We start from the raw sequence: 24,087 nt of genomic DNA, 5'->3' as shown, positions 1-24,087 counted from the left end.
TTTATTTTAAATATTAATTTTGAATGTGAATAATGAATATTGAAAATCATCAGGTTATTTGAAGAAAAAAAAATTATCTTACAGTAGTATTATGAGCAATATTTTTACTGTGTATGGTGAAAAGGTATTTTGAAATTTAAAAAGGCTAATGGTACCTGTTTGATTATGCATATTGATGGGCAAACTTTGTGCTGATTGACTTTAAGTAATTTTTCTTATCGTTGTATGTTATTTGTACACTTCATACCGAGATATATCATGCCAAAGAAAATACAAATTGATAATTTAACTCACCGATGAATAACAAAAATAAAAAATTCGAAATTTCATTTGGTATTTTTAATTATTACCTTTGTTTTTTTTTGTTCGAATAAATTAATTTTTACTTTGTTTAAACAATATCATTTACAAAAAAAATTAAACATTTATACAAAGTAAAAAATTAATTCATATTGATTGGATTTATTTGTTTTTTTTTTAGGCTCAATTGATAGAAATAATTTTTTTTTTTTTTTTCTTAAGCTCCGGTTGCTCAGGGCCCTTAAAAGTGCAAATTTTTATGTGGTTTCTTTTGGAGCATGACTAAACATATAATGTGAGTCATTAATTAAAAATATTATAATAAAATTTATACACAGTTCTTTGACTCTAACTGAATTTTTAATTTAAGAAAAATAAAAAAGCTCAGATAAAAAATTGTACGTGCTTTTTTTTTTAAATTACAAAATAGATAATACAGTGCTGCATTGAAGTAGAAATAAAATTGAACAAATGATATTGTTTTTCGAGTGAAACAAGAAAAATAACATAAATGAATGTTTTTTTTTTATTTTCTATTTTCAACGATAAATTTGGCGTCCCACTTGCGAGTTAAAAGAGTTCGTTGTTCCAATTTTCTCTTGGGTTTATTTTAGATATATGCATTCCGTAGTAAACAGGTGTCTAGAAAAATGAAAGGATAAAAAATACAGAGGGATTTTTTAAATAAATATTTAAAAACTAATTACAAAAAATAAATTTAAAAAAATTTAATAATGTGTATTTTAAAAATTCATCTAAAAAAATATATAATTAATGTAAAAGTAGATATGCATCAGGGATTGAGATGAAAAAAAAAAAAATGTATATTAACGAAATAATTATATTTGGTGCCGGTTGACTCTTGCAAAATAATTTTCGAGTGTATTTGGAGATGTGTCTCGACTGATTTGCGGCGCCGAGAGAATTGACTTCTTCTCTCGACAATTTCTCTCTTATCGAAACACTGGCGACATCATGCGCATTGGAGACACGTTTTTCGATGTGTCCACTAAATAATACTTGTTAAACTCTCTTGTACTTGAATAACATCAAAAAAAATATTACAAAAAAATTGTATGACGTCGTTTATGGCATTTAAACTTGATCCACAATCAAATTAAAAATAAAACAAAAAAAATCATAGCTTTATTATTTCAATAATTAAATTACTAATTAAAAAATTTCTTTAAAAATTTTTTATTTTACTGAAATTATATCGTGAAATTGAAGCAATCTTTATACTATTTTTTTTTTTTTATTTCAAATTAAATTAACAGATGATATCAGAAGGAAAAAAAAAAAAAATTAACAGATGTCTCGTCGAGTAACTATCTTAAATTCTCAATTGTATGACACATGTGATAATGGGTCAGACATGTCTCGTAGAATTGTCTAGTACAATATAAAAAAATATACCCAAAAAAAAAATTGACATATTTATACATCTCATCGAATAATCAAAATAGAATTTCATCATTTTTGTGAATCATCAAAAGAGATACAAATATTTTCATAAAAATTATCAGTGAAATAAATTTAAAAACTGCTTAAATATATTCACCAATAAATGTAATTAAAATTTATTTTATTAATATAATTTAAATATATCTATTTTTACCTGAAAACAGGTAGAAATATTTAGTCTACATTTGAAATTTTTCTCTTGCAATTTGACTTGAATTTTAGACTTAAATAAATTATATAAAAATAGTATCTAAATAATGATAAGGTATCATTTAAGCTCACATATAAAAATAAGAAAAAAATAAAATAATAAAAAAATAATATTAAAGGGTGGTCTAGAGGGTAATGAATGGTCCCGCAGAAAAAATATCTGATGGTTATTTTGCCTCTTTAACCGATAATTCCATTGAGGTTCACTGACGATGATGATGAGGATATATATATCGTGTTAAGAGGTTGTCGAGACGCTCAACCCTTTTATCAACTCCTACGTAAAAAAAAATTATATATATTTTTTTATTTTTTCTAGTTATAGAAGATGAGTATACTATAGACTCATGCAGGGTTGATGATTCATTGTGGTTTCCTTTTGGGGGTCACTCAATATCTATATACGGTGTAGGGTAACTCGTCATTGTACTCAATAACGACCAATCAAAATTTATCCCTTTTATCATATAAGATTGATTGAAAGTTGCACTAAAACTCTGTCAATATTTTAGCAATTTAAGAAAATCAAAAAATATGCATTTAAATTATTTACATGTAATGGAAAAATAATTTAAAGTCCGTTAGAAAAAATATGACGCCATCACGGAAAATTGCCAAAAAAATTTATTACGTTGCTTTAATAAATATCTCAGAATATCACCAATATATTACAAATATTTTTGCTCAATTACAATTAAATTAAATACTACAAATAATATTTTTTTCAAAATTAAAATAGATAAATATGACTTTTAATTTTATTATAAAATTTAAAAAATTATATATCGATGTCCAGATTGATGTGGCATTTCCAAAGAAATTTTTATAAACGCAGATGTTTTTAAAAACGCAAAATTGCTATCCGATAAATCATCAACTGTATATTTTTTTTCTATTTTTTTTTTTATTCCAATTGGAAAATAGTTGAATTTGTGTCGGGCATTAATCGTAGAAAGTCGAAGAATTGGGTTGTGGTTCTTTCTCCCTAAAGAAATTTAATACATATATATATATATTATATATGAAATTTAACATTATGACCCCAAGGGAGCAATCTCGTATTTGTCCAAAAATGCCTGAGGCTCATACACACGCCTGTTATTTGTCGGCAATTCGTTTGGCTTGTTTGGAAATACACGACGGGCGATGTCTATTATTATTGTCCCTTATATGTGGTTTATACCAGGTGACTTTTTTGCTACCAATAAATACTTCACACCAGGATATTTTTCTTTATTAAATATATAACAAAAAATATAACAAATAAAAATTTTATACGCGTGCGCATATTATAAAATGACCAGTATAAACTTTTCATAAATTTTTTTTTTACTTTTTTTTGCTTTAACGTTATAGGGGTTGTCCATTAGGCTAATACAAAATAAATTGACTTTACTTAGTAAAATTATTTTTTCACTAAAATTAAGTTAAATTAATGTAGAAAGATAAAAAAATAAAAAACCTTAATAATTTTTAAAATTTAATTTTCAATTTATTTTAATGCTATGAAAATTTTAAATTTATGTTTTATTAATTATTAATTAGAGGAGATATAATGTTTTATTTATTTATTGATTTATTTATGGTATTTATGATTTTTTATTCAGTTATTTTATTCAAGTGTTGGCAGTTTTTTCACGCGGCAGGCGATCCCCACTAAATCCCCTTTAGATGAGTCCCCCACGTGTCACAAGGGTGTCATACGACAGTCACACATCCTCTTTGCTTAGTTCACATTCACTCGTGCGCGGTATAAATTCAGTCTGTGATATTTTTCACTGAGTTAGATATTAACCTAAATCTAAGCCGGCTTTTGTTTATTTTACTATTTTTTTTTTTTGCATATTTTATTTATTTATTTATAATTTTATATTTAATTCAAATAGACTTTAAAAAAGCTATAAAATTACTCAATTAAAAAAACCACTAAAAAACTCATTAATTCAAATTAAAAAATAAAAATTTTTAATTTATAATTTTGTTAGTTTATTAAACAATACAATTTCATTAAAAATATATTTTATTTTAAAGAAAAAATTAGTGAAAAAGTTTTTATAATTTACCTGTTTTTTAAATTAAAATTTATTTTTTTTTTTTTCAATATAAAAATGATGGCGTTTGTGAATGCAACATAGATTATATATATTTTTTTTTTCAAAGAAATGTTTTTAAACTTAATGATAAAAATATATTAAAAAAAAAAAAAAAAAAAAATGTTTGAATATAATTTTTTTAATATATTAAAAATAGTAAAAAAAATGAATTTAAATTTTTTACAACTATGAAAAAATTTTTTTGGTGAGTGAATATGTATATGTAATTTAATGTGTAAAAATGGTGTTTAAATTATAAAATTTATATTAAAAATTATTAATGACATTGGAATGTTTATTTTAATATACAAATGATAGAATCCCTGACGTTAGCACCACGTGTTTTATACACGACAAGTTGCGTCAAAGTGTTTTGCGTGCCTGTTGCGATATTTGCGCAATACACTTGTGTTCTTGCAATGATATATATTTGTGTATGTGTACTATATAAACGTTAAGTTCAAAAAATAATACATATATACATGCGAAAGTTAAAATAATAGTAAAAGTGAAACAAGTTATAAATTAAATAGATGAGACTTTTGCCAATTTTAAAATATTTTTAAATTCACATTTGTTTCTTTATAAATTTATATATTTATTTTTATTACAATTGACATGATATGTACAGTGTGTTTGTTTAAATTCATGTATACATATTATCAGTCAGTTGTACTTTCACATCTACTTGATTTGCTCTTGTTAAAAGGCGTGGCTTTTTCACCGATCATTACCATCATGCAAAATTTCAAAGGGAAGGGAAATCCTCACTCAATTAAAAAAAAAATCTAAATAAATAAATAAAACTAATTAATTATAATAGCAATAATTTATTCAATTTAAATCAAAGTCACTAATTATTTTTCAAATCATTAAAAATTGCTCAACTAATTATTCGATATTTTTTTTCTTTAAATTATATGAAAATAAAATAAAAATTAATTCATATTTTAAAAGAAATTTTTTATTTATATTTATCTAATTTTATTTATAAATTTAAATTTTACTATTTTTTTTTTTTTACTATTTTTATTGACGAATGATTTAAAAATACGATAAATCGAATAAAAAAATTTTCTAATTTTCAAATATAAAAATAAACTAGACAAATAATAATTTTGCAAAAATATATAATTAAAATAATAATTTATAAAATTTACAAAAAAAAATTAAAATTAAAATATTGATAGCATTTATTTTTAATAGTTTAAAAAAAAAATAAACAGTGTCCAACAGTGCAATTAAAGCGCGAAACCCGAGTCGGCGGTGCAATACAAGGCGCATTACAATTTGATGCGTGTCGGGGGCTGTGTGCACGCGTGATAAATGTGCAGTAGGAAATCCACAACACAAAAATATATATTTACAAGAATAAGCAAGAGCGCCACTTCTTATACATGTTATACAAAATACTTAATAAAAAAAAAAATAAATAAATAAAACACCATGAATACAAAAATTTACTTTTTTTTTATTTTAAAATTTTTTTCTCACTTAATCTTTACAGTTGTAAAATTCATTTTGATTTATTCACCCACTCAATTTTGTAGCCGATTAATTTTCAAGACTCTTCTCAATATATTTAAAATTCATTCAAATTAATTATACACTTTTACATTTCAATATTATATTTCAACTAACATTTCCATTGTAAGCTAAAAAAAAAAAACCCTTTTATTTTTTTATTTTTTCTTTTAATTTTTATTTATATAATTAAATATTATAAAATGTATATATAGCTCAATGAAAATTATTGCAAAAAGGATAAATAAATATAAAATAATATTAATGGAAAAATGATATATACATAAAAAATAAATAAAGTATGAAATAAAAGATATAAATTCAATTGCGGTAGGGAGAGACATGCACGACTGGTCCTAATAACTCAAGTGAATCGAAGCGAATGTCTAATGAATATAAAAAAAAAAAAAACTATATATATTTATATGTATAAAGTACATATTTTAATATTTGTATTTTGTTGACTCACTTGTGTTTCTTGTAGTAACACGAGATGTACATTTATTGCATAATACAACAACAACAACAACACGTGTCTAACCACACAAGTTGTTCATTTGATATATAACTCTTTCATTGAAAATTACAACTAGATTATTATGACTTTTATTTAAATGATTTATTCATTTATTAATTAATTATTGTTAATAAAAAGATGACATGAAGTATATACGCATACCTTAAGGCTAAAAAAGCTTATCTGAGCTTTTTTTTTATTTTTAAAATAACAAGTGTTTACATTAATTATAATTAAATTAATTAATGTTTAAAATAATTATGGTTATCTTTTTTTATGTGTTGATTAATGTATTGTTTTATTTAATTATAATTATGATTATTTATTTATTTGTTTTAGGTTACCACAGCTTGCCGTCTTAGCAAAGATTTTGTGCCTCCTGATGGTGAGTTAAATATACTTTTTAAATTTAAATAAATAATTAAAATAATTTTTTATTTAATTATTTTTAATAAATTCAAGTTTAATGTAATATTAATTTAGTATTATTAATGAATAACATAATTTTTAAAAATAATTTCTGTTTGATAAATGACATACTTTTGATTATTTTTTTTATTGATTTGAATTTTTTTAAAAAACATATGGATTATATGCTTAACTTTGTTATTATTTTGATTATTTCGTTTACTTTCTTAATGCCCTCGTTTGTCGTTTTATCTTGAAGAATCAATAATGACAAATATCGGGCGAAATGCAATGAGGATTTTGTAATGACTAAGACAAATCGATTCATGATCCGATACAGGTCAAAGATATCCTACCAACACTTGTACAATTTTTTTTTTTTCTTTCAATAAATATTTTATCTAAATGCAAGTGATGATTGTATATTTTATTTTCATATATTATTTGTTATAATTTTTCTTTGTAAAGAAAATTTAATTCTAAATTTTTTCATGTATCATAAATATTTAAAAAACTTTCAATGGATTTTTCGAAATGATTTATAACGATTCACATGATATATTGTATAAAAAAAAAAAAATAGAGTACAAAATAAATCTATCGAAACAAAATTACAACTATTTAGCAATTGATATTAGATTGAAAAGTTTACTTGGAAAATTTATTTTATAATAAATTTATATAGTGCTTTGATTTGTTGAAAATTCAAAAAGAAAAAAATGGTCATTAATAAAAATGAGATATCGAAATTTGTTGTAAATATATTTACCCAATTTTTGTTTCCATTGTAAAATTGTTTTGATTATTATTTTTATTTTCGGAGATAGTTTTGTAGTGAAAAGTAAATTGTTGAATGTATGCATAAATCGATCGTTAAATTCCCGGGATTTTTTAGAATAAAAGCAAAAACACGCAATGTATACATTTTTTAACGACGTCTATTTTGGGTTGTTGAACCCTTCACTATAATAAAACCCTTAAATTTTTTATTTGTAATTTTTTACGTTCGTGTTGTTCATGACTATCTTTTCTCTGCTTCAATTTTTACAATGGTAAAATAAATCATATAGTAGCTTCATTGTTACTTTAAAAAAAAAACAAAAAAAGAAATACTTTTTTTATCGTAGAGCAAATTTTTTAAATTCAATCATATTTTTTCTTAAGAAATTGTATCAAATTAAATCGTTTCGATTTGTCTTTAATTTTCTACTAACTTTTCTTGACAATAACAAATAATTAAATCAATTTTTTTAAGTATTAATTAAGCATTTTATTTTATAAATAAAAACGTCATTGACCTTAATCAATCACCAATTTTTATGCAAATTAAACCGCAACTTTACATAATTCGTGGAGCATGTGCGTTGATCACTGGTTCTCGCATTATTTAAATCTACTTTGAACGAGAATCAAAACACACATACATAAATTCACGAATCATGTAAAACTAGCAACATTAATGACAGTCATTTATTTTTCATCAGCTTAAAAAAAAATCACACAAAATTGTCACGATCATTTTAAATTAAACCGATGTAAAAATAAAAAATCACCACGAAATAATCGCTCATAAATTTGATGAAAATTATTTTTTTTACTGAAAAACAATTAATTATCTTTTATTAAAAAAATACTACAACAATATTGCAGTTTTATTTTTCTAGTAATAATTTTTTTTCTGTTTAAAAATTTTCTCAGCGTGTAGCTGGATTTATAGATCATTTATAGATCATAATTATTTGATTCGTTATCAATTTATTATTTAATTTAATTATTATTGCAGCGTGAAAATTTTAAGCAACAATTGAATAATGATAGTTAATTGATAGAAAAAAATTTTTTTTAATATAAATTTATTAATTAAAGGTGGTGATGTGCGGGGCGGTGCCGGCAATGGTGCGCTCCGTGAGTCTCTATTCGACTTGCAGCAGCGGCAACATAACTGTCATTGACCGAAAGATAATGGCAACTGCCAGCGAAGATCAGATTGCACAATTTCGTAAGTATCATAATATCAATAAACAATAAAATTCAATAATATCTTAAAATTATTAACCTCCAAAAAAAATCATACTTGCGTGCAGTTTGTAATTTACAAAATAATAAATTACATTTTTCTTTTTCTTTTGGAGCCAATATATATTTTTATTTTCATATAATAATATATTTTTTATTATAATATCTACATATATATCACAAATAAAAAAATTTTTTAAAAGTCAATGTGCCAGTATAAGTTGTATAGATGATTAAATAAAACGAAATATTATATATGAGAATTGAAGAACAAGCTGTCCGCCCTCCACGTTGCATTTTATGCGGCATCCTCTATGTTATGTGATATTCAGCGGCAAAAACATGATTCGCATGAGCATAGCAATATAATACACATGAAAAAAAAAAAAAAAAAATCATACAGTATACCTATAAGAAGGGGGCAAAGAGGTGCTTGAACAAACAGAGAGGAGCCAGTTTTCGCGCCGCATGCTGAGTCCTCCGTCTGCACCTCCCCAAGATCCATCACCTTTATCCTCATCTTTTTTATATATACCTTCTATACACTTCAACGCATATAACCAATGCATTGTAATTAATCATCCCTGTGTTATATTAAATCCACATGCATACACACCAAAAATATATATTTAAAAATCGAAAAATCATATTTGTATATTTGGAAAAGAATTTATTATATTTTTTTTTTTTTTTTGACTTATGCCTTATTGGATACAAAAAAAAAAATTACAAAAAAGCTGCAATTTAATTTGAAATTAACTTATTGAATATTTGTTGTTATTTTTTTTTTAAATAATAATTGTTTTTTTAGCTTATTTCAAATGATGTCTTGTCATAGTTGTTAATTCTTTCGAAACTATTTCAACAAACTGTATGATTATCATGTCAAAGTAACCAGATTTCACTTGTCAAACCTTTGATCCTGTATATTTTAATTATACACAAAATTTAAAAATATACATTGAATATAAAATTCATATTTAATTATCAAGTAATCATGTGATAATTTAATTTTTCCAACAAAAAAAAAATGATGTTAATTATAAATATTAATTGATATAGCTTAATGTTTTAAAAAATAATTGAAATACATTTAAATTAACAAAATTTGCAAATTTCATTTTTTTTTTAAATTTTTTTGTTTTAATATTTGCAACACGTGAATGTTATATTTTTATTATATTTTTTCTATAACGTGTGTGCCGCATCATTGGGATATAATACGATGTAAAAAACGCTTATCGAAAAGTCCCTCCCATTGCTAGTTATTATCGTGAATAAACGTGCCTAAATGCCGGTGCCCTCTTTTGATTAAAATTGGCCTTTTAATTTATTTGGTAGCCTCTAATCTTAAAACGACCGACAAGATAACCAACAAAACATAGATGATCGTAGAGATCATCCCTCATTCTTTTTTTTTTTTTTCAAAAACTAACCACCCTCTTACAAAAATAAAAAACTAAAAAAGTCATGAATAAAATTATTTAGAATTTTATATATTTCTTTCCTTTTTTTTTTTATCGATTAACATTTATTTTTTTGTATTATTTATTATAAAAACAATTATTAAATGTTTTTTAATGAAATTATATTTTGTATACAATAATAAAATTGTTGATCGTTTGAAATAAAGAAGCCCATATTGAATATGATCAAAAGAATGCCGACTCGTTTTTTAAAATCTTATCTAATATATTTAATCAAAATGTAATGATTATGATATTTAAATCAGATAGACCACAGACTAAGGTGTGTCGTTAAATTTCTTTTTTATTTTTTCAATAATTCATGTCTATTTTTAAAAAAATACCTGTATTGGTATCATCAAAAGATAAGAAAACTAATTGCTGATATACATTATATCAATTTCCATTTAGTCAATGATAAAATAAAACTAAATATACAAGTAAATATAATACAATACTATTTTAAAATAAAAAAAAATTACCTGAAAAACCTGAGGGTATAAAAATAATTGTGTAAAATAATTTATCCAGAGTGAGATATAAATGATTAAAATCAGTATCCCACAGTGAAGATTAAAATATGTTTATTTAATTAATTAATTAACAATTCAATTGATAAAAACAATTAATTTGTTGATATATTTTTGGCTTCTGGCAATATCATAAACGATTTCAAGTCACCCAATAAGGTAATCACAACTTGATGAGAAAAACGATTAAGAATTAAATGGAAAAAAATAAAAAAATTTAAAAGAAAAATGAGGCTTTTTTTATGATGCTGTTTGGGGACTTTTTTTTTTTTCATTTTTGTTGTTTAATAAAACCACTTGAATTTAATGACATACAACAAATGGAGGGATTTTTTCATTTATTTTTTACAGTGTCATTTAAATATGAAGTTTAATTTTTTAAATGCGTTTATATTTCAAATGGTAATTATACCGTAAAGATTAATTTTTCATTATTTTAGTTGGTTATTATATTTTGAAAGTATAGTAGTTTTTAAAAGTGATGAGAATAGTAAGTCAAAGATGGATCAGAAGACTGCTATTTGCTAAGTGGTAACACATACACAGTGTTCTTGTCTGGTGGCTCCTTCATTAGCACCAACTAGCCGCGGTATTTTATTATTTTCAAAGCATTTAACTAAGCTCATGAAAAAGGATAAAAAAAATAAAACAGTATATGAACAAACTTGAAAATAAATAAACTAAAAAAAATAGAAAAAAAAAATGATGAAGGTTCAGCTTTGATGTAGGCACACAGCTTCCCATAAACCAAGAAGATTTTTCTTAGAAATTTACATTTACCATTTACGTGTTGTTTTTTTTTTTTTCCAACCTGTCTTCCGGGTAACAAGAAAAATCATAACCCAAATTTTCAAAAGCATTAATTTATATTAATTAATAGGTAATTTTAAAAAGTATATATTTTTTTTTGTTACAGAAAAATTGACAACACAATCGGAGGATTTCAGCAGAAAAATATATATCTTTGCTGAAAAATCACAAAAATATATATGCTTTAACAAACACTGGAAAGCAATAGCTGTGGTGAGTTAAATATATTTTTTTTTTATTCGTTGAAAGCCATAGATGCATTTTTTTTTTTTTTTGCATTCCAGCTGTGACATAGAAAAAAAAAAGAAAAATCTTTTTAACAATAGAAATAAAATAAAAAGATTCTTAATTTTTTACTAGTTTCGTTTGGTTTTTTTTTTTTACAGCCAAAAAAAAAGAGAGATGCAATGGGTGGCAAGTGTCAATTCTACGAAACATACAACGGTCCATACCTGAGGTATCAGAGCGCAGCAGACAGTACAAAAAATCTTGGTTTCAATAAACACGGAAGACCAATAAAAGGTCAAGGAGCACGTCAAGAATGCTATAATTTTATTAAATACAATCCAAGTTTCAGTATAAATGATCACAATGATTACATGACTGGTAATAAACTAAATGATAATCCAAAAAAAAATATAGTACTCAAAAATTCACATAAATCTAATAATCATCATCAACAACAACCACAATTAAAAAATTTAAAATTACAACAAAAACAACAATTAAAAGTACAACAAAAATTTCCTCATCATCAAATAGATGAACATAAATTTAAAAAAAATTTATTACAAAATGATGAAATAACAAGAGACACAACAACAACACATCGTCATAGGCATACAAATCGTTTAAAGGTAAAAGAAGAATATTCTGGTCCACGAAGACGCCAAAATAGGCGTTTACTCGGAAGAAAGTATTAAAAAAAAAAATAAAAAAAAAAAGACAAAAATAACAAAACAAATTAATTAAAAATACCAATTTTATATGTACTACTTCATTTGATTTATTTATATATATATGAATAATAAATAAATATATAAATATTTATTTAAAAAAAAATAAAATGAATTTCTTGGCTCGATGATTTAGACTGCCTCACAAGTGAAACCTGTGACACTGTAAACCGAGGAATTGCATTATTCTATAACCCGCGGGATACGGGACCATTAAAAACCCCCATCCCAATCCAGGATAGTCAATAATAATAATAATAATATGCATAATTATAAATAAATAATAAATTTTTAAGAATGAAAATGTACCCCCTGGAGGGGAAATTTGGTAGAGTCCGTATCCCACGAAGAGATCCCTCAATCCCTTCATTAAATATTGTGCAACGAGTCACGCACAAGCGATACCTTAATAGGTGGCCCCACTCAAAAGTTTCGATTGTCTATGATAATATATAAATGAGCAAAAAAAATATAATATATATGTGAATGCTTAATGATTAAAATCAAAAAAAAAATATTTAAATCGCCTGCGCAGTACCACCTACTCAGTGTATCGTATATGTATATTCAATGTGACTAAAAAGCTTGTTTGTCTGCACATGCGCAATAGATCATTGACACGAAATTATGAAAAAATGAAAAATAAATATCACCATGAATATGATAAATGAATTTTATTTATTTAATTTTTAAATTTTTACATTGTAAACATATATGCCATTTTGTTATATTGGCTATTTTTATTAGCTATATTTTTTAACACAATAATATCTCGTGGTGATAGTGTCAAAATTCGTTGTCAAATGAGCGTAATAATTAATAAATATAATTGTCAAACACATAAATAAATAATATTGTGCTGATAGACTGAACATCAGGTCAAAATTTTTTAATTAAATAAGTAAAGTAAAGAAAGATTTAAAATGAAAAAAAAAAAAAAAAATAAGGAGAAGGACGTATGAAAAATATATGACAGAATGAAAATATATGTATGAATGAATAAATTTTTTTGGAACAAGTGCGAGTGATTGTAATATATTGAGTGAAAAATTAAACAAAAAAAAAAAAACATTATATACTTCAACAACAATACTAACACAACTACTCATAAAAATAAATAAAAAAAAATAATAATAAGAATATAAATAAAATACTAACAACAATAAAAAAAAAAAACAGTAATAATAATAATAATAAATAATAATAATAACACAATAATGTCACCATGAATAAGAAAAAAAAAAAAGAAAGTTACTGTTAGTAAAATACAAAAAGAAAAAAAACGTAAAATAAAAATAAAAAAAAAAAAAAAAATTAATAACAAATTTAATTATTAGAACGCTACACAGCAGACTGTATTACTAGATTTAGGCACAGTTTAATGACCCAGTGGCGACTGTGTGAAAAAAAAATAAAAAATAAATAAAAATAATTACTAATAGTTACTTGACTGAAAACATAAAATAATATACTATAAAAAAAAAAATAAAAATAATTAACAAATGAATTTTTCAATTAGTTGCAGAATTGTATTTTTTTTTTTTTAATTTTTCTTAATTTTACAGAGTCGCCACTTAAAGGAGCACCTTCATGGCTTCTTTAAAAGAAGGAACTAAAAAAATTTATTATTCAAATTATAGGTAATAAATAATGTTCCTTAGGTAGCTTATTTATTGAAATCATATTTAGATGTTTAATATAAAATTTAAAAATGATATTAAATAATATAATAAAATGAAAATTAATTTTAAAATTGACGGATCCATTCTTCCTTCTTTTCATTGTATGTATTAATAAATTTATAAATACATGTTGCTCTCTTTGCCTACTTGCTCCTTTTCGATTAATTTATCGAATGAAAATTAAAATTATATATATACTTCAACAATAAGTTACTCATGTCATTGCTTTTTTTTTTTTTTCTTCTTTTTCTTTTATCTGAAAATACTCAATAATTCATTTTTTATTTTTTTTTTCTTATTTAGTATCGTGTGGTCTATTTTTCATCGTAACATGACAAATATATAGATCATGATATAAAAAAAAAAATAGTGACTGACCATTGAAATAATTATACAAAAAAAAAAAATAATAAAAACTACACGTTTTAATTATTGTAATAATAAATAACGTTTATTAAAATAATAATATGGTATTGTAATTAAATTATGTAAAAAATAAAACTTAATTTTTATTTTTTTGTACTTATTCATATGTAATTTTTATTATTCATTTGTATAAATACCATGTAAAAAATATAATTGAAAAAAAATATTAAAAAATTTTTACAAAATAAAACTTAGTAAATTCAAATTTTTTTGTAAAAATTTATTCAATCAGTCACTCAATTTTTCCACTACAAAAATTACCGTATCGTTCACATCATTTTATTTGGGAATTATTTAAAATTTAAAAATTAAAAAAAAAACCAATGACAAGGGTATCAAAATAAAAAAGAATTGGAGCAAAAATAAAAGAATCTGACTAAATGGATAATAAATATTCGAAAAAAAACAATAAAAAGAAATAATAAAAATATAATTATAAACAAATATATAAAAGATGATGTGTATTGTAAGATATTTAATACTGACTTGTTAGGCACACTCAAATAATAATAACGATAATATAAATAATAATAAATATAACAATAATAATAATATGAAAAAATGAATGATTGTGAATGATCTAAAAAAAAAAAAATAAATAATAAACATTAAAAACAAAATACAAGAGAATACATTGTGGAATAAAAAAATAAATAAATGTTGATTGGTAATTATATTTAACAATAGTAAACGATAACCAATATAATAATAATAAATAAATAATAATAATGATAATAATAATATTCACGAATGACATTACGAGTTGCTTTTTGACAAAAAAAAAACTGCTTCCGTGAATAGAATAATAAAAATATATTTAAAAAAAACATTAAAAAATAAATGTCTATGTTGCGCTAAAACATTTTTCGCATTGTAATATAATAACATACTCTTGATATTTACTAAATTGATGTGTTGATGTTAAAAGGCGTGCTTTATATGAAAAAAATCAAAAAAAAAATTTTTTTTTAATTATTTAATAAATTATTAGGTATATATAAAAAAAAGCTTCAAAAAATTCCGTCAAAAAACGGCCGGTTACTTAATTTATTTCTTTATTTGTTTATTTAAAAATTGAAAAAATTTAATTAATAATAAATTAGTTTTTTTTGGGATATGTGTTAAAGCATGACAAGATATCGATTAGCCACGTGGTCAGAGAAGTTGGCTCTAGGAGCAACGAGTGGCCGTTCAAATCACACCAGAGACTTATTTTTTTTTTTTTTTTTTTATAAAACTAGTATCCATTCTGCACATATCCTTATTTAATTTTTTTGAAAAATGATCAAATTTATAATCATTTATAAAATCATCAATTTTTTTTTTTTGCAAAACAATTTTTTTTTTATTTTTATCTTTCAAGGAAAAATTATAAACAAAATATTTTTTGTTGAAGTTATTATTATACATGAAGCACTTTACATATGCACTGAATTTGTGAACATTATAAAAGTGTATATGTATATGTATTTCATATATATATACCTGTTTCATTGAAGCACATACTGCACGCCACCAGCCACTAGCAATAAAAAAAAAACATTCCAACGTTAATAATAATAAAAAAAAAAAAAAAAACATTAATATAAAAAAACAATTCACATTCATAAGTGTGTATGTGTGTGTATGTATCCGTGTGTGTATGTGTGTGTATGTATGTGTGTCACAAGAAAAGAAAAAGAAAAAAAAAAAAAACACTGTCAAATACACTGCTAAAAATATTTTGTGTTTATTTATTATTGAATACCTTCTATTCGTTAAAAATCAATGAAAAAAATAAATCAATAATTAATTAATTTTTTTTTTTTATAATATATTTAGTCATTATTAATAATATACATTTATTTTTATTTATTAAAGGATTTTATTTACTTGAATTTTTTGTATAAATTTTTTTGAATTTTAAGGAATTTTTTTTATTCGTTTTGGTTTTATTTTTTTGCAAATTTTCTAACTTTTATAAATGGCGATAATTAAATGCTAATTATTAATGTTAAAATTGACATTTAAAATTGACTTTTGGCGATTGTTTTTCAAAAATTTTAAAGCTTTTCTAAATAATTCAAATTTTTAATTTTTTTAAATAGTTTTTTGTAGATTTTTTTGTATTTTATTCACAAAAGACAAAATTCTTTTGATATTAATGTGAAAAATATTTTCGTTTAGTCAATTTTTATAAATATTTTTGATAGTTGAAATTCTTGGTATGAAAAAAAAAATAGTTACATCGATTTCTATACGTGGTTTTTGTATAAATTTATCGAGGCCTTTCATGTGACCAAGATAAAAAAAAACCTCAAATATTTTTATGGGCTAATATATTAAGAAAAATTCAATTTCAATATTAACAGATCGAAATCTTTATACCAATTCTTACAAATTAAAATCAATAGTCTATTTGAGATAAATAATTTCCATGTATTTTTAACAGATTCGTAATCATCTTTCGAATATTTTCACCGTTAAATTCTCAAATTATACAGAAAATAAAAATTCAATTGATCAGTAGAATTCCAAAACAATTTGTCATAAGCTAAGAAAAACCTACAAAGATTTAAATATGAATGGAAAAAAGAAAAAAAAAAAAAAAGGTATTAGTATTGTGAGTGAATTAGATGCGGAATTGAGAAGATCATCCAACAAATTTCACGCTTCGGCATTTATACCACGAAAAAAAAATCTATTGAGTCGGAAAAAAAAAAAAAAACTGTAGTCAGCTATTTTCGACCCTTACAAGTTACATTTTGTATTTATTCTGCAAAAAAAGAACAAGGATATTTTCGAAAACAGGAAAAGATCAAGGCCACATGAAAAATTCCATGACAATGGAAAAAAAACCTTGGTGAATAATAAAGAAATAAATAAAAAAAATCAAATTATTTATTCAAAGAGTTAACATATTTTTTTCACATTAAGATATCTTAATTTTTGTTGAACAACAAAATGATAATTTATCGAAATTATTATTTAATTAAATGATTTTTTTAATTGTCAATTACAATGATAAAAAAAAAAAACAATTACATAAATAAAATGAACAAGCTATTGAGGTTTTTTTTTTTTTCCACAGACGTTTCTTTAATTGGATCAAAAAATTTTTGAAAAACGAGTCTTAAACGGTTTTTCTTATCTAAAAAATTTATGGAAATAACGGAAAAAGAATTTAAAAAAATTAAACGATATTGTTTCAATTTTTAAAATCCACATTTTTGATGTTCATGTTGTTTTTTAATTTTTATATATTTTAGTTTAACAAAAGAACCGCCGTTGACTGTAAAAAACCATTGAAAAGATTCGTTTATCGATAAAACTGATAATGAAACACGTGTGTATGTGTGTGTGGTAGCTTTCAAGTTTAAAAAATAAAATAAATGTCAGAATAATTCTATCGTTAGTATAAAAAATGTCCCGTCTAATTATGTATTCAATTTTAATTTAATTTTTTAAATCATTAAAAATAGCTGTGTCAATTTTATGCATCTATTATAAAAAAAAAAAAAATAATAATATTAAAGCTAAACAAATTTTTTTTAATTAATAAATTAATCAATAATTACAGGAAAATTTTCACTGCAGGTAAGTTTTATATTAAACCACTAAAATCGAAAATAAATTTGTCATTTTTTTTACAAACTTGCTGATAAAATTTCACTATTTCAAAGTAAAAAAAAAAAAGCTAATAAAATTTTTTTTATTGATATTAAAATTTATTTTGTATAAACCATTAATCAAGTCGTCAGTTTATTTATAAATTTTATATTTTAAATTTATTTTTCGCGTTGAAATTAGAGTGATGAAATTTTACTATACATTGACAAAGTTAGATTTTTTATAGTTGTTATTCCAAGGTCTTCAATTGGTTTTAAAATCATAGCAACAAACAAACATGATAGTCCTTGATTTACACAAACACTTCTCGTAAATTTTCTTGAATCCATAAACTAAATGCAAAGCATTTTAATATTTTTGTAAAATAGCAAAGCGTTGCACCATATTGTATTTTTGTATGGTGCACTTGAGTGCATGTATAAATGCATATAAATTTATTTATGTCTTGTGCATATAATTTTATACATAATTTTAAGCATGTATATACAGCCACTTTTAATATTGCATCTATGATATATGCGTTCAAAGGCATTTACACCTCTTCTTTATCCTTTTTTTTTTTTACAACGTAATTTGTTTCTTTCGTCGTCCAACTTCTGTGGTTTTAAAACGTTATAAAGTAACTACTACTTGTATGACTATATAACATCTGTAAATGTATATGCAAGCACTTCAACTTCACTGTATAAATCATCGCAAATTTATTCAATGATTGTTTCTACATAAATAATGATTATTCTCATTTTTTTTTTTTTTATTTTACGAGTACGTTAATCGAATTCTTTGGATAATTTACAAAATTAAAATGCAAATAATAAACAACTCTTATTTATCATTTAAAAAAAAAAATAATAATAGAAATTTTAATGATTTAAATTATTATTTTATTACTTTATGATATGGAGGTATAAATTTTATTTTTTTAAATTTAACAAAATACAAATTCTATTTCTTGATAATATTTAATTGAATTTTTCTTTTTACAAAATTACTAACGGAAATAATGCAGACCGGAATATTCAATATAAAACTGGGAAATTACCTGAGGTTAATAAAATTCATGAATTTTTATCTTGGAAAATTGTTGGAAGATAATTTAAAGAAGAAAAAAAGAAAAGAAAAATGGTAATAAAAGAAAACTATATTGTATGCAAAATATAAAATTAAATTTGGATTTAATTGTAACAAATTGTTGAATACAAGGTTTATAAATATTGCATGATTAAAAAAAATCTTTACAAATCATTTTTTTGTATGAGGATATTTAAAAGGCTTTTACTTTCAAAAAATATAATAATACACTCAAAAATTGTTGATGAAAACAAGAAATTTTATATGGTTTTAAAATTTGTTTGCAGACATTTGTCGTGCTGTTATATTTTAACAGGAAATAACAACTGATTCTAATTGAAAAAATATACATATTGAGCTTTCTTGATTTTGATGTACAGTGGAATTAAATATTGAGGTGAAATTTAAATTTTTCTATGCATTAGAGATCAACTTGAGCATATTGAAAATAATTACCCAGTCATTTTCACAAGTGAAATAAAAATTGGGAATGTTATTTTTCTTGAAGAACAATAATCAATTGAAAATAAAAATTTTTAAAACAATTGTTAACGTCGTGTTGTTATCACTGATGGTTGAAAAGCTATATTTGTTTGACATTAGAGAAAATAAAATTGACTGCACAAAATTGCATTCATTAAAAATATCTTCAAAGAAGAAATTTAATTCTTGATGATCCTGAATGAGTACAATACTCTTGTCAAATTTAAAATCAGCAAGTTTGATTGAAAAAAAAAAAAAAGACATCATGACATTTCACTCGTCAAGATAATTAAATTCTGGAATAGAGCCAAACTTTGTCAATTTTCCTGACAAAAAGTAAATTTTTTTTTCATTCAATAATGAATCTCCTAATGAAGAGTTGATAAACTTTTTTTTTTTCGGAGCTTTAATGAGCTTAATATTTACATTAATAATTTTCACATAAAATAAATCAAAATATATAAAAAAATAAAAAATAAATTTGGAAAAATAAATTGATAGACAATAAATTGTGTTTCTTGGGAACAAGGGGGGATTCGATCGCTCAGTGTGATTCACAACATACCGTATCAGAGTCCATTGAGATTTATGACCTCTAATAAAGTAAAAAAATAAAAAAAATAAAAAAAAAGTAAAAAAAGTTTGCTTGGATTGTACATGTCGGCTGTGTATAAAATAAATTGCATCATTTCATACATTACATGAATTTTTAAATTCAACAAAAACTTTTATACAATAAAAAAAAAAATGATAATAATTTCCTATAACAATTTCATTGGTTTTATTTTACATATATCGATTGATTTATTTATTGGGCTTTTTTTTTTTTTTTATAAAGTTAAAAAATTTCAGTCTCTGTAGCCATCTCAAGTGAGCAAATAACATAAGCGTGTATGAATAAGCCAAAGGCACTTCTAAAAAAAAAAAAAATATTCACTGACTTTTTGACGTTTTTTCCGGAAGTTATGGAATGCTGTTTGTGACGTCAGAGCTGAATATTATATAGCAAGTGTCATTATATAGCTTAGCTTATTTGCAAAGAATTTATTTGAATATTTTATTTGAGAAAAAAAAATTATTTAAAATAGAAAAAATAATAAAAAGTATAACTGTTGTGATGGTAAACTGATAAAAATCTTATATTGATTAGGAAGATTCCCTGCATGGAAAAAAAATTATTTTATTATTCAAAAGAAAGGAATTTTTGTAGTTTTGGTATTTATAGCCACATGAATTTTTCTTTTTTTTTGAATTATTATCATGTGAACATTTTAATGTCAAACACACAGTAGTTGAAGGGATAATGCAATTTTTATGACAAATTTAAATTGAACTTGTCATTTTGATATCCCTAAAATGAGCTGATAATATTTTGAAAACAACTTTTATTATCTGACAAAATAAAATAAATAAAATTAAAAACACAATTGAAATCTCATTGATTTATCAAGTTACAGTTTAAAGTTTATGAGAGAAAGTAAAAAAAAAAAATTTAGCTGATCAACTTGCATGTATATCGATTTTCAAAATCATGATTTTATCTGGTTAACTAATTTATTGATGATTTTCTATGAGCTTACACCCACACGTGCCCTCAAACTGAGGATCAACTTATCATGTTGTTATTTTATTTTTATCAATTAATTGAAACTAAAAACCAACGAGTTTATATAATGCATGTATGTTTACACTCACATTAGCAACATTCTTTCAATTTACAAAATACACACAAAATATTTATTCAATTTTTTTAAAATTATTTCTATATGAAAATATACCTTCCGTTATTAAAAACTATAAAGCGGCATAACGGTTGTTGTTTTTTTTCTTTTATTTTTTTATTTTTTAACATGAAGATGTTCACCGAATTCAGCATGTCAGTTGTATATATATGTTAAAAATTTATATTGCTTACTTTCACAAAAAAAAAAAAAAATACAATAGATTGTTATTCCAATTTGAAAATGAAAATAAATAAATAGTAGAGAAAATTTCCTTTTTAATTGTTGAAAGACAAATTAAATTTTCATATTTGAAAAAATATTTTTATCATCTTTTAATTTGTAGAAAAAAATAAATATAAAAAAAAATATTTTAAATTAATAGTTAATTCATTAGTTTTATTATGAAAATATTTTAAATGTATTTTTATTATTCAAATTTTTTTTAAATTTATATCACTTTCACATTTTAGTTATTTATATAAAATATATATAAAAATAGAATTTGAATTTTTAATTTAATTATGAAAAATAGGAATTTGATAATTGTGTAATTAATTATTTATGTCATAACAATAAAATATTTGATTTAATCATCTTTTTTTTATGATTATTCAGTGAAAGAAAAATTAAATTTAAAAGAATCTGTGAGATCTTCCTTCTCTTCTCAAAACCCAGACAAATTTTTCATTTCTTTTTTCAATTTTTAATTCAAAATACTAGTAAAACAATATAAACCATTTCCGGTTCAATTTATTTCTAATATTCAATAATAAAAAATTTAAAATTCAGTAAATAAAAAACGACAATTTCAATAACTTTAAATTCAAAAATAAAAAATTACTACTTATATTATAAAATATTTTAATAAAAATATTAATAAAATTTCTTAATATTAATAAACAATTAAAAACATTAATTAACTTTATAAAAATACATTAATATTTTAAACCAGCACTTCTTTTTAAAAATATAAAATGAAAAATTCATTTATTTTATTTTTTTCATTTTCATCACAATATGCTCTTGGGAATTTTTTTTTTGCAATTATTATAGATGTCAAAACGGAATGCAAACAAGTTGATTGATACAACGGGTATTATATCATCTTTAACCTCAAGAATTATTAATTTCATATAAACATATCCAATTTTTTTGCAATTTAAAAAAATATTTAAAAAAACAAAAGTCTTTCTGTTCAAACACTTTAGATTGTTTTTTTTTTTTATAGGTTTAAAAAAAAAAACGTTTTATTGTTTGTTAGAGAAAAAGAGAGAAAGAGAGAGAGAGAGCTTTATGATTAGTTATGGAGGCTGCGGGATCGAATGCTGACCATGACGCATATATGTTCGCCTTGGACCACATAATTGTGTTCACGCTCAGATCGTATGTGATACTTCGTTTGGAGTATTGTTCTAACTGTATTTTCATTTATTTATTTATACATTTTTTAATTTTTTATTTTAAATTTTATATGTTTTCTTCAAGTTATCACCAATACTTTTAGTTTTTTTTTACTTTAATTACAAGCCGGTATGGTTGTATCTCTTGCTCTGTGGAATTGCATTATGACAGACTAAAATGATTTACGTGCACTTGAGAAAAATAAAACAATAATGAAAAATCAGAGATAATAATAAATAATATTTATATATATTTTTTATTTTTATATTTATATAATGTTTCAATGCCATTTATCCGATCAATCGTTTCCGCATTTTTATTATTAAAAACCATTTTTCATTTAATTATTATGTTTTTATAATGTTAAATTGTCAGAATTTGTTTTTTTTTTCGTTTCTGTTATCAAAAATTATTTGAGCTAATGTCAACTTTTAATGTAATGTTTGTTTTTTTAATTGAATTTTGATTAAATATATCTAATAAATTGACGACAAAATTAGAAAATAGATTGATTATTTGGAAAATCATCTGTCCACGAGAATCATTTTTGATTAGGTCAAAATAATTTTCAGTATGAGTTATTATTACACAAGTAATTTTTTATTTTTAAATTATTAAAATGACTGTTTAATTAAAACCAATTACAACTGATTTAAACTACTCACCAAACTTTATTATAAGTGGCAGAATTTAATACATTTTTTAATAGAAAACTACTTGTGGTTTTACGAAAATTCAATTCAAATTTAAACTTATAAAATTAAAATCCAAACTTTTATATTTAATGACATTTATTTATTTATTATTTATCAAAAGTTTATTACCTATACACGATAAAAATTTACCTATTGACGTTCAACCAAAGTTATAGTCCTCTCGATCGTTCTTTTTCGAATTCAAATTTAAAATTTGGTATGTCGATAAGTAAAATTCTACTTATATCGACATTCTCCGTCGGTAACTTCACACTCAGATGTCCGATTGATGATTGTATTGACACCGCTTTGATTTACTGCAAGTAATTGATGATTTTTAAAAAAACTCTTTAATATATTTTTCAGATCATCTTGCTTTAAATTTGCACGTATTTTATATTATTTTACATTTATTATTAAATGCACTAAAATTCACTGCAAATTTATATTTTTATTTTTTTTCATACCACTCAATAAATACGCCACTTAAAAATTTAATGCATATCAAATACTAAAATGTATCATTTCCTTTTAATAAGTATATAAAAATTTTTTTTTATTACAATATTTTTATGACGTTATTTATAATATTCATGAAATTCGAAAATTTACATCTTCAAATTGCTTCAAATATTTATCATCGCGGAGACTAGAGACCTCTATAATATAAATTTAAAAATCATAAAATATTCTTATAAAATA

The 24,087-nt window shown here is 22.7% G+C and overlaps 1 protein-coding gene across 2 annotated transcripts in view; it reads left to right on the top strand.

The window, feature by feature from the left end:
• The window catches only part of LOC122859339, an 82,175-nt gene extending 66,274 nt beyond the window's left edge, over positions 1 to 15,901 (top strand). For both annotated transcript variants that reach the window (XM_044162820.1, XM_044162819.1), the window contains exons 2-5: positions 6,448 to 6,493; positions 8,383 to 8,515; positions 11,445 to 11,551; positions 11,725 to 15,901. In XM_044162820.1, the coding sequence (XP_044018755.1) occupies positions 6,448 to 6,493; positions 8,383 to 8,515; positions 11,445 to 11,551; positions 11,725 to 12,261 (823 nt within the window). In that variant the 3' untranslated portion in view covers positions 12,262 to 15,901. The remainder of the gene's footprint in view (positions 1 to 6,447; positions 6,494 to 8,382; positions 8,516 to 11,444; positions 11,552 to 11,724) is intronic.
• The last annotated feature ends 8,186 nt before the right edge of the window (positions 15,902 to 24,087 follow it).

The sequence above is a fragment of the Aphidius gifuensis genome, linkage group LG6 (genome assembly GCF_014905175.1).
Source record: "Aphidius gifuensis isolate YNYX2018 linkage group LG6, ASM1490517v1, whole genome shotgun sequence".
Lineage (NCBI taxonomy): Eukaryota > Metazoa > Arthropoda > Insecta > Hymenoptera > Braconidae > Aphidius > Aphidius gifuensis.
This window is presented reverse-complemented; position numbering and strand designations above follow the sequence as displayed.